The sequence below is a fragment of the Suricata suricatta genome, chromosome 14, assembly GCF_006229205.1.
Source record: "Suricata suricatta isolate VVHF042 chromosome 14, meerkat_22Aug2017_6uvM2_HiC, whole genome shotgun sequence".
NCBI lineage: Eukaryota > Metazoa > Chordata > Mammalia > Carnivora > Herpestidae > Suricata > Suricata suricatta.
In genome coordinates, this window is record NC_043713.1 from 72,995,205 (window position 1) to 73,005,839 (window position 10,635).

Below are 10,635 nucleotides of genomic sequence, written 5' to 3' on the forward strand. Positions count from 1 at the left end.
GGGAGAGGCCCGGGAGCTGGCCAGAGTGCAGGTGAAGGGAGCAGTGGGGTCAGAACCGAGTACCAATAGAAAACTCTGGGGGATGCTGATTATGGCCACCCCTCCCTCCCGAAACAACACCAATGATAAGGACAAGAGTGGCTTTATGCTCTACAGGGGTGTAAAAATGCTTCATACACCTTACTTCGCCTCTCTGTGCCTCAGTGTCCCCATCTGAAAATGGGTATAATCACGTCCTGGCCCCGGAGGGCTGTCGCATAAGGGGTGGGTGAGATGTGGGAGAAGGGTGTGGCCTGCTGTCCAGTACGCAGGAAGTGCTTAGATAATGATCGGTGGTGAACTTGCCATGCCCCTCCCAGTGCCCAAGAGCCCCCAAACAAACACCTCCTCCTCAACTTTCGTGAGAGCCTGGGGGTGGGTCCTGGGTCCCCGCATCGCCCTGGGATTGCAATGGAGCCCAGGGGCCGTGGCCCCGTCCGGGGCGGCTGTAACAGAAAGTCAGAGACTACGGGGCTTAAGCAACAGACATTTATTCTCACAGTTCGGGAGGCTGGGAGGTCCAACATCACACCTAACAACGTGCTTCTGCTCTCTGAGCCTCAGTTTCACGATCTGCAAAATGGAGATGATAATACCTGCTCCGCCTGCTTCTCGGGGCTGCCGGGAAGGTGCACCCAGGCCGTAGAAAGAAAGCCATCCTTTGCTTCATGCGCTTCCCGTACATGTCCAGGCGGGGATGCCGGGAGGAGGGGCCCTGGAGGCGGAACACTGTCTTGATGGCCTGGGGAGTCTGTCCGGGGACCTCAGAACAGTCCAACTCCAGGCCTTATTCCGAATGGGGCTAAGTTCATGGGCACAGGCTGAATCTGGGAGTCAGCCAAGGGGGCTCAGTTGCTCCCTGGGGTCTTAGGGGGAGCTGAGGGTGGAGAGGGGGACAGGCTGGCCACAGGCTCACCTGCCTGCCTGGGCATGTGCCCCAGACCTCAGCCAGATGTCCTGAAAAGAGGGGCAGGGAGGTAAGCTCCTGGAGGGACCAGGACAAGGGGAGCAATGGTAGGCGTCCTGGGGGGCAGGAGGAGGAGTGGGTGCAGACATGGGAAGATGGGCTGATTAAGAGCAGGGCTCAGAGTCGGAGCCACCTGGGCGTGAGCTGCCCACTCGCTGTGTGACAATAGCCTCACTTCCTCACCCTTACATATGGAGTGACAGCTGCACCACTTCTGGGGCTTTTCGGGGATGTGCGTGCTGATACAATGGAAGCATACAGTGTTCGGACTACTGTGTGTACCCAATCAATTATTTATCACCGCAAACTAAAATCAATAAAAAGTATAACTAGATGTAGACATGACAAGTAACCAAACCAATGTAGAAGCCTGCAGACCAGCAGGGTTAATGCGGTTGTGAAATGCTCAAGATTTCAATATCACCCCAAAACCAGAAACCGTCAGGGAGACCTAGTCATGCATGTAAAAGCAAAGGGCATTTATTATTACGGCTTCGGCTCGCCGGGCCTAAGTTCGGTCTCACAGCCTTCACCAACGCAGTGGATCCGTGCTGAGAGCCCGGAACAAGGGCTGAGTAGGGTTTTTATGGGGTTTAGGAAGGGGGAGTGACAGGAAATTGTGACATCCAATCATCATTGTATAACAGCATTGGCAGTAACTCTAACCGTACACATTGTCCAGGGTGTTCGTTACTTTTGGCGGGACCCAATTACAACATTTAGAGTACCTTTGAAATTAACCAATTACAGAGCGAGTTCAGGGTCCTGTTTGGTGACTATCAGGTTTACTTTAACATTAGGTAACAGGATCCTATCTAAAGTTCCCATCTGCAGGTCTCACCCTTAGGAATGTGGGGAGAGGTAGGTGGCCTTCCCTGATTGGATACCGCAAAGTGGTCTCTTTTGCCCTGGGTAATGTATAACCGCCTAATGGTTCCAGAGAGACTGACCTTAGGCCTCTAGCTTAGAGGGGAAACTTAAAGCCTGTCATGGAGTCTGTTTGGTTCAGACTCATGTTCTTACAGTTGCCGTCTCTGACCTGCAGTTGTGACTCTGAGCTTCCTTGTGGCCACATCAAAAAGGGAAATGTGATCAGTTGTAGAACTTGGATTATCAAGAATGAGGAAACAGCCCAGTGCCTCAGGGGAAGCAATGTTGTTCCTTACCTTGAATTCTCCTGGGCATTTCTCACCGAGCAGGGGCCTTCAGAAGGGGCACCTGAGAGAGGTGGTGGGCAGCATCACAGACCAGGATACACACAGCATTGCAGGTGTGATTTTCATGTGGTGTCGCTTCTAGGGGCCTTGAGGGAAAGGAGAGGGGAAGGCTGGGAAGGTGGCTCAGCAAAGACAGCTCCCTAGGACGGTCAAGAATATGGGGCGCCTGGGTGGCTGGGTTGGTTGAGCGTCTAGTTTCGGCTCAGGTCATGATCTCGCAGTTTGTGAGCTCCAGCCCTGTGTCAGGCTCTGTGCTGACTGCTCAGAGCCTGGAGCCTGCTTTGGATTCTGTGTCTCCCTGTCTCTCTGCCCCACTTGTGTGCGTGCACTCTCTCTCTCTCTCTCTCTCAAAAAATAAAAAAACACATAAAAAACCGAGAATGTAATGACGGTCTGAACTTAGGATTCAGAGCTAAGGCTTAGAGAGCTGGCAGTCATAAGTGGGGGGACTGGGGACTGGTAATCCCTCAAGGAAGCAGGGGGAGCCCAAGACACTTCTCACTTGGGAATCCTTGGAGGTCCACCTTCCCAGCCCTGTGGCCTTGGGCAAGTTGCTTCACCTCTCTGAACCTCAGGTTTTGCACCCACAAGTCAGGGCTAGCCTTTCAAGGCTGCAGGGAGCCTTGCGGAGCAGTGTTTGGCATGTGCCGAGCGCTTAAATAAATGTTGGCTACGCATATACACCTATCACGGATAGATGCACACACTCTTTTCAGAAGCTTCCTGATTATTTGTTTAAGGAATACAAACAACTACAATTGGATAGCTCTTTATAATTTATGATTGGCCAAGAGTTCATTGTCATTTCACATGACCCTCCCAACAAAATGAGGGGGGCTCTCTTACCCCTAGTTCAGAGATGAAAAGAAGCAAAATCTTTGCCTGTGTCGCCCTTGACCCGCCCTTGACCCCAGAACTGGGGAGGCAAGTGGATGGGACAGAGGGGTCCTGTGGCCTTCCCGGCCCCTTCTGGCTCCAAACGGCAAAGGCCATTTTAGGAGGAATTGGAGGCCTGGGTCATAATAATAACAACAACAGCTTAGTGTTTACCCTGTTCTAAGAACTTTATATGTGACATTTAAACCTCCCCACCACTGCATGATCAGGCCCATTTTACAGATAAGACAGCTGAGGTACAGAGCAGTGGCCACAGAAGTTCACACAGACCCAGGACTGGGGAGCTGACAGCCTGGCCAGGCCCCAGTGTCTGTGTCCTTGACCCCTCTACTGTACGGCCTGGGCTGGTGCAGAAATGGGCTCAGGGCAGCAGGGATGTGTGTCTGGATATGCCGAGGACAGATCTGTCCCAGGAGGACTCGAGGCGGGGGGTGCGGGGGGGCCACAGGTCAACTGGGGACACTGATGTGCTCAGTTCCTAGTGGACTGAGGGGGTGGACAGGCAGACGGGCCCAGAGGATGTCAGCGCCACTGCTTGGGTCTGCCCAACCCCGCTCCCTGCTCAGAGACAAGATAAGACAAGAAGACCTGGCCTGTGGCCCCGAGCTGCTCCCAGCCCCGCGGAGAGCCAGACATGACGTTATCTGTGTCCAGAAGTGCTGGGTCCCCGCTCCTCTCCACCCTCCTCTGGGGGCTCAGACGCCTCCCTCATTGGCAGTGGGGGAGGGGGAAGCAGAGACAGCCCGGCACTTTCCCTCATTCTCTGAACTCCTGGCCTTGGAAACTCAGCTCAGATCCCGCCTGCCCCAAGCAGCACAGGACTGTGCCCAGGCTGGGGAGCCCCCCTCTGGGCTTCTTCGGTTTCCTGGCCTTGCCCCAGCTCCCCTCTGCCTTGTGCCCAGTGATTGGCTGCAAGCTCCTGTGGACAGGACCCCCAGGGAAGCCATTTCCTTGTCCCTGGGGCCCCCGCACAGCCCGACCCGGCGCAGGGAATGTGGACACGGTCATTTCTTCCTCAAGGATACGCTTGGTGGCTGTCATCAGACCATGATTTCTGGGGCAGCAGGTAGTGATGGCGACTGCCCCGGTTCTGCAGACATCATTCCAATTCTGATCCCCCACCCCCTGCCTGGATGGATGCCTTGGGCAAGAGTCTTCATCTCCCTCAGCCTGGTGGGTGCCTGTCATGGGGCCCAAGCATGGCCATCATCATCAATGCTCGGCACAGTCACGAACACCTGTTACATTGACTCCCGTTGTGGGGGCTGCGCTCTTCCCGGGTTCTCTGTGGATTCCAGGGACACAGGAAACACCCCACCCCAGAACCCCTCCTAGGCATCTCTGGAATATTCTCCCAGCCTGCCGTGTGGGATGGCACTTTAATTCTGAATCCCTTGAGCCCAGAGCCCTCACTGGGATTTTCCAAGTGGTTTTTATTTAATAAAAGCAAAAGATGACTTTTCTGCAATAAAATACAACCTCAAACCCATTAAGGACCAGTAATGCGTTTATATGGTAGAAGGTCTGAGTTATTTATAACAAAGCATCGATTGGCAGTCTTGCCAGTGGAGCATCTGGTTTGGAGCCCATTTGTCAGGATGGGCAGAGCCCGGGTGCTGGAAAGTACACCGGCTCTGGGCTGTTGGAGACCCAACCTCAGAATTCCATGGTTTTCCCCTGGGCCCTAATGGAATCACAAATATTTTAAGGGCTTATCATGTGCCGGCACTGAATCAATGGGCCATATTCCTGATGCCTGTGATTTTTACAACCATTCTGTGAAGCAGTGAGTGTTCCCATTTTATTGATGAGGAAACTGAGGCTCCGAGAGAAGAAGTCATGTATCCAAAGCCATATGGCTGGTAGGTGGCCAAAGTTGGGTTTGAACCATGCCCATGAGGCCGTGACCTCCCCAAGACCTCCCCAACGTGCAAAGTCCCCAGAAAGTCAGTCCGTTCTTCCTTGGATTGGGGAAATACCCAACAAGGGTGTTATGAAAGTTGGGCGAAGTGGCCTGGCACATGGTTGGTGCTCCGTGAATGAATTCGTGTCTGTCTCCTCACCAGGCTGCTGTGACAGCAGGTCTGTGTGTGATCCACTACACCCATAGGGCCCAGGGAATGCCCAGTGAGCAGGATGTTTCTCACTCCGGGCCTCAGTTTCCCCAGGTCCAAAACAAGAGGCACAACACCTGCCTCAAAGCACCCCCAGAAAGACAAAAGAAGGGAATCCTAGTTCTTGGCACATAGTGGGTGCTCAGGGCCGTTCCTTTTCTGTCTTCCTGGTGCCTGGAGTGGTGTTTTCTAGGTCTGCCCTGGCAGCAGACTTGCACCGATCCACCCACACTGTCACCTGTGCCTACCCACCCCTGACTGGGGTCTCATCTGTGGGTGTCCACACACTGTCCCCTGTGCCTGCCCACCCCTGACTGGGGTCTCATCTGTGGGTGTCCACACACTGTCCCCTGTGCCTGCCCACCCCTGACTCAGGGTCTCATCTGTGGGTGTCCGCACATTGTCCCCTGTGCCTGCCCACCCCTGACTCAGGGTCTCATCTGTGGGTGTGCTGGGGTGAGGGCGGGGATGAAGGCTCTGGCAGTTAATCTGGGCTCAAGGGGCTCTGTCACCTTCCAACCTCCACGCTCTGCTTTCGAGCCTCTGCTTTCTCCTCTGTAAACTGGGAATAATGACAATAGATCATCCTGGCCCCCACCGTCTGACCCTGGGGCCTGGATCCAACCACTGCCTCCTCTTCCTTCCTGCAGGTGTTCCTAGCTGTGCCCAGGGACCGACTGGCCAAGGACCCCACTGGAGAGCTTTGGACACCCTAACAGTGAATGGTGAGGGGCTTTCGTGGTCTGAACAAACGTCTCCAAAGGGCACCATTGGGGGACCCGTGACAAGGCAGGGGCACCAGAGGATGCCCGCACAGCTGTCTCCTGGGTTTTAGAAACGTGGCTGGAACCAAGTTCACAGCACCATGCCCCCCTCAGCGTCACTGCAATTCTACGGTGATTGGAGGAGCTTAATGAATGCTCATCTCCCTTAGTGGACTGTAAGGGGAATGGGAGGGTCCTAGAGAGGCACCAACCGTGGTTGTCAAGAGGACAGACTCTGAAGCTGGAGTTTGACTCCTGGTTCCACCTCTTCTCAGCTGTAGAACTCCGGTAGGTGACTTAAGCTCTCTATCCCTCAGTTTTCCCATCTGTAAAATGGGCTTTGTAGTTAAGTGAGTAGTTAAGCAGTCTGGCCTTGCTCTGAGTCGGGCAGAACACCCGTCAGTCTTTGCTGGTGTTGATCAACCTCTTGGAGCCAGTCTCCCCTAATGACTCCTATCTCTCCTTGCAGAGAATGGGGGACAAGGATTACAACATGTCCTTCTCCTATGATGAGGACTACTCAGATGACTTTGAGCCCATCGTGGTTTTGGAGGAGTCGTCTCCCCTGGAAGGCAAGGTGACCAGGATCTTCCTGGTGGTGGTCTATAGCATCATCTGCTTCCTCGGGATCCTGGGCAACGGGTTGGTGATCGTCATCGCCACCTTTAAGATGAAGAAGACAGTGAACACCATCTGGTTCCTCAACCTGGCCGTGGCGGACTTCCTGTTCAACGTCTTCCTCCCCATCCACATCGCTTATACCGCCATGGACTACCACTGGGTGTTTGGGACGGCCATGTGCAAGATCAGCAACTTCCTGCTCATCCACAACATGTACACCAGCGTCTTCCTGCTGACCGTCATCAGCTTCGACCGCTGCGTCTCCGTGCTCCTTCCCGTCTGGTCCCAGAACCACCGTGGCGTGAGGCTGGCCTGCATGGCCTGCGTGGTTATCTGGGTCCTGGCTTTCTTCCTGAGCTCCCCATCCCTCGTCTTCCGGGACACGGCCCAGGTGCATGGGAAAATCTCCTGCTTTAACAACTTCAGCCTGTCTGCGGCCGGCTCTGCCCCGCGGCTCGCCCACTCCCGGCTGGATGCTGTGGGCTTTAGCCGGCACATGGTGGTGACTGTCACCCGCTTCCTCTGTGGCTTCCTGGTCCCTGTGCTCATCATCACGGCCTGCTACTTCACCATCGCCTGCAAGCTGCGGCGCAACCGCCTGGCCAAGACCAAGAAGCCCTTTAAGATCATCGTGACCATCATCACCACTTTCTTCCTCTGCTGGTGTCCCTACCACACGCTCTACCTGCTGGAGCTCCACCACACCACCGTGCCTGGCTCCGTCTTCAGCCTGGGTGTGCCCCTGGCCACTGCCATCGCCATTGCCAACAGCTGCATGAACCCCATCCTGTACGTCTTCATGGGCCAGGACTTCAAGAAGTTCAAGGTGGCCCTCTTCTCCCGCCTGGTGAATGCTCTGAGCGAGGACACAGGCCACTCCTCCTACCCCAGCCACAGGAGCTTTACCAAGATGTCATCAATCAACGAGAAGGAGACCAGCATGCTTTGAGCCTCCTCTGGGCCTCCCGGTGGACAGATGCTCCAGCCTTGGAGGCCCAAAGCCATGCCTTCCGAAGACCACCGCAGAGACCCACCAACACCTGCTGTGGTTGACACAGGGCTCATCAGTGTTTTGAACTGGGAGTCCAGGGCTTGGAACTCTGTTCTTCGAGTGGCACGGCAGACAGAGCATGCCATGTCACTCTGGCCTTGAACCAGCACCCCTTATGTCTTGGAAGATCAGCCTTGGCTGACCCCAAAGTAAAAATGGGAAATTCTCAAAAGCACCGCCCTGAACTGGGATCAGCATAAGACAGAGGGATTAAGCTATCTATTCCATGCTCCCCTGGAATGAGAAACACGCCACAGGGTGTATTCCTGGCCAGAGGGGCAGGGGGAGGCCAGAGCGAACCTGGTGTGATGCAAAATCACGCCTCACCCCACATTCCCACATCACTGGCCAGCCAGAAATCCCACCACCCCCATCATTCCCCGGGGTGAGGGCACATGAAGGTGCACATGTTATCTGGGAGAGGAAGGTGACACAGGGACTCGTGAACTGCCAGGACCATGGACTTGGCTTTCAGATCGGGTGGAAAGGCAGAGAACAGGTCCCCAGGAGCCCGTGGGCTCTTTATGAGGGTAGGACAGGTGGAGCCTGGGGAAGGGGTGGAGAGGGCAGAGCAGAGGCCCTTCAAAGGACGGGCCTGAAGGCACTCACCCTGGAACCTCTCAGGGCAGAGGCACTTTGGGCTGCAGCTATTTTTAGGGGGTGGGGGTGGTGTCAGCCCCTCGCCCCAGGTCCGCTGTCACCTTGCACGTGTTGCCTCTGGGCTGGGCCGTGGGGGACAGCTTTACCCTCAGCTTCTTCCCCATTGCTGGGGTTTTCCCTTCCTTTCCTGATCCACTGGCCCTGGCAGCAGGCGCTAACGCCAGGGCGGGGGGCCTGGGAAGGAGGGCATCCCCCCAACCCCCGCCCTGGCTTCCTCAAAGCCTTGCCAAAACTGGCTTCAGGAAGCAACCTGGGAGCACCTTGCAGGTTGAAGAGCATGTCCAAGGGCTTGTCCCTGAACTCTGCAGAGCCTGGCCTGGTGGCCATGCTGCCTCTTCTCACCTGGGACCGACACGTCCTGTGCGCCAGTGTCCTTGTCCCGTTTACAGATGACAAAGGTGGGGCTCGGCGGGGCGGGGGGGGGGGCAGTAATGCGCCCACTAATAAACAGCTGACATGAGGCAGAGTTGTGAACCCAGCTCTGTCTGGCTCCAGAAACTTTTTTTCCCCCAATGGCAAATGTATCTATTGAGAATATTCTAGACTATCGTGATAGCCTACGCTTATTTAGTGCACCCTATGCTAAATTTACTCCTCCCAGCAGCCCTGGCTTACACTTATTACTTCTTTTACCTATGTGAAGCTCAGAGAGGTTAAGTAACTTTCCTGAGAGCGCCCAGCTGGTCTCCACCAGAGCCTGCGTCGCAAACTAGGTGTGTCTGGCTCAAATAAGGCTGCAGGATCAGGGTTTTGAGGGAGGCTTGGGGTTTTGACTGTACATATCCCTTCTTCAGCCGATTAATATAAACATCTTCATGGCCGATACATCAGCTTTGCAAATTGTTTTTGAAAATGACCCACCACGGCAACAAAAATACTCTTGGCCTCCAGTTCCCTTGATATCCATCCGAGTGCACGTGCGCGCGCCCGCCGTGGTTCCTGCCTCCTGCACCCCCTGCACCCCCTGAGGCCACCGGGGAAGGCAGCGGGGAGAGGCGGGCTGGGCAGGAGGCCGTCACTGGTGGGCCCGACGCCCTCTGGCCTCTCCGTGTCCACACTCTCTTCTCTTCCAAATGTGGTCATTGTGAAGCCAGTTCTCTGACGAGGTGCAATGAACAGATGACATGTCTACACAACGTTGGGCAAGTTCCCGAGGCCACGGGCTGCTTGGAAATCACACCTCATTAAGAGACAGACTGTTCCTTCCCTCCTTGGGTCATGGTGCTTATGAGGCAGCTCTGAGTGGATCCTATGCCAGGGCGCCCAATGGCTTCAAAAAACCTGAACTTAGGGGCTCAGTCGGTTGAGCGTCCAACTTCAGCTCAGGTCATGATCTCACGGTTCGTGGGTTCACACCCCGCGTCGGGCTCTGTGCTGACCGCTAGCTCAGAGCCTGGAGCCTGTCTTCGGGTTCTGTGTCTCCCTCTCTCTCTGACCCTCCCTTGCTCATGCTGTCTCTCTCTCTCTTGAAAATAAATAAAACATTAAAAAAAAGAAATTTGAACTTGGACCATGGGAGAGCAAAAATAGGGAGCTGTAAGTATTGTCCCAACTTCACAAGTGAAGGTACGAGATGGCATGGGATGTGTCCAGACCCCAGAGTCGGTCACCAGCCACTCAGACTCCGACCCCAGGTGCTCCTTGTTCAGGCGGGTCCCTCCCTCCTCCTGGGCTGCAAGCCCAGCGGGCCCGGGAGCCAGGAAATCTGTTTGTTGTTGGAAAAGCTGATGAGTAGGAGTAGAATCCAAACCAGCTGTTTTCCTCCTTAGGGCTGGGCCTCTTTCTGGCTGCCCCACCGGCAGTTCCCCATTAAATACTTAAATACAACCATGATATCCTCCTTAATCTTGTCCCTATAGCTTCTTCAAAGGATCTCACAGATGCAAAGGTCCTGCGGCTCCCAAAGTATGAGCCTGAGTTACACCACAGGCAGCCAACATGCTGTGTGTCTGAGAGGCCGCCTTGGGGCCAGGACTCGGCCATCCACTGAGGCCTTAGTGCCGCTTCCAGGGCAGGTTGGGGGCGGGTTGGGGGTGGGGTTGGTGGGCCAAGGGGGTTCTGGGAAGCAAGCACAGGGTCAGGAGATGAAGGCGATGTTTGAGAGGGAGGGGAGAGGGAAACACAGAGGAAATGCAAATAAGGAGAAAGGAAGGGGGCTTGGCATGTATGAAGCACCTACTATGTGTCGGGCTCTCGATCTCATCAGACCCTCAAAAAGGTCCAAGGTGAAGACCACCAGAGCCACCTGGATGAGCAGAGAGGGAAGTTCGGATTGCAGACCCCAGCTGTCCAGACTCACATAGCT

General features: G+C 55.0%; 1 protein-coding gene across 18 annotated transcripts in view; it reads left to right on the forward strand.

Annotated features, from left to right (window-relative positions):
- Positions 1 to 9,155, forward strand: part of CMKLR1 (chemerin chemokine-like receptor 1) — a 49,551-nt gene extending 40,396 nt beyond the window's left edge. For 16 of the 18 annotated variants that reach the window (XM_029922108.1, XM_029922107.1, XM_029922112.1 and 13 more), the window contains 2 exons: positions 5,885 to 5,959; positions 6,468 to 9,155. In XM_029922108.1, the coding sequence (XP_029777968.1) occupies positions 5,957 to 5,959; positions 6,468 to 7,568 (1,104 nt within the window). In that variant the 5' untranslated portion in view covers positions 5,885 to 5,956 and the 3' untranslated portion in view covers positions 7,569 to 9,155. Of the gene's footprint in view, positions 1 to 3,835; positions 4,294 to 5,884; positions 5,960 to 6,467 lie in introns of those variants that run through there. The other 2 variants (XM_029922117.1, XM_029922118.1) reach the window with 2 other exon arrangements.
- Positions 9,156 to 10,635: the final 1,480 nt, after the last annotated feature.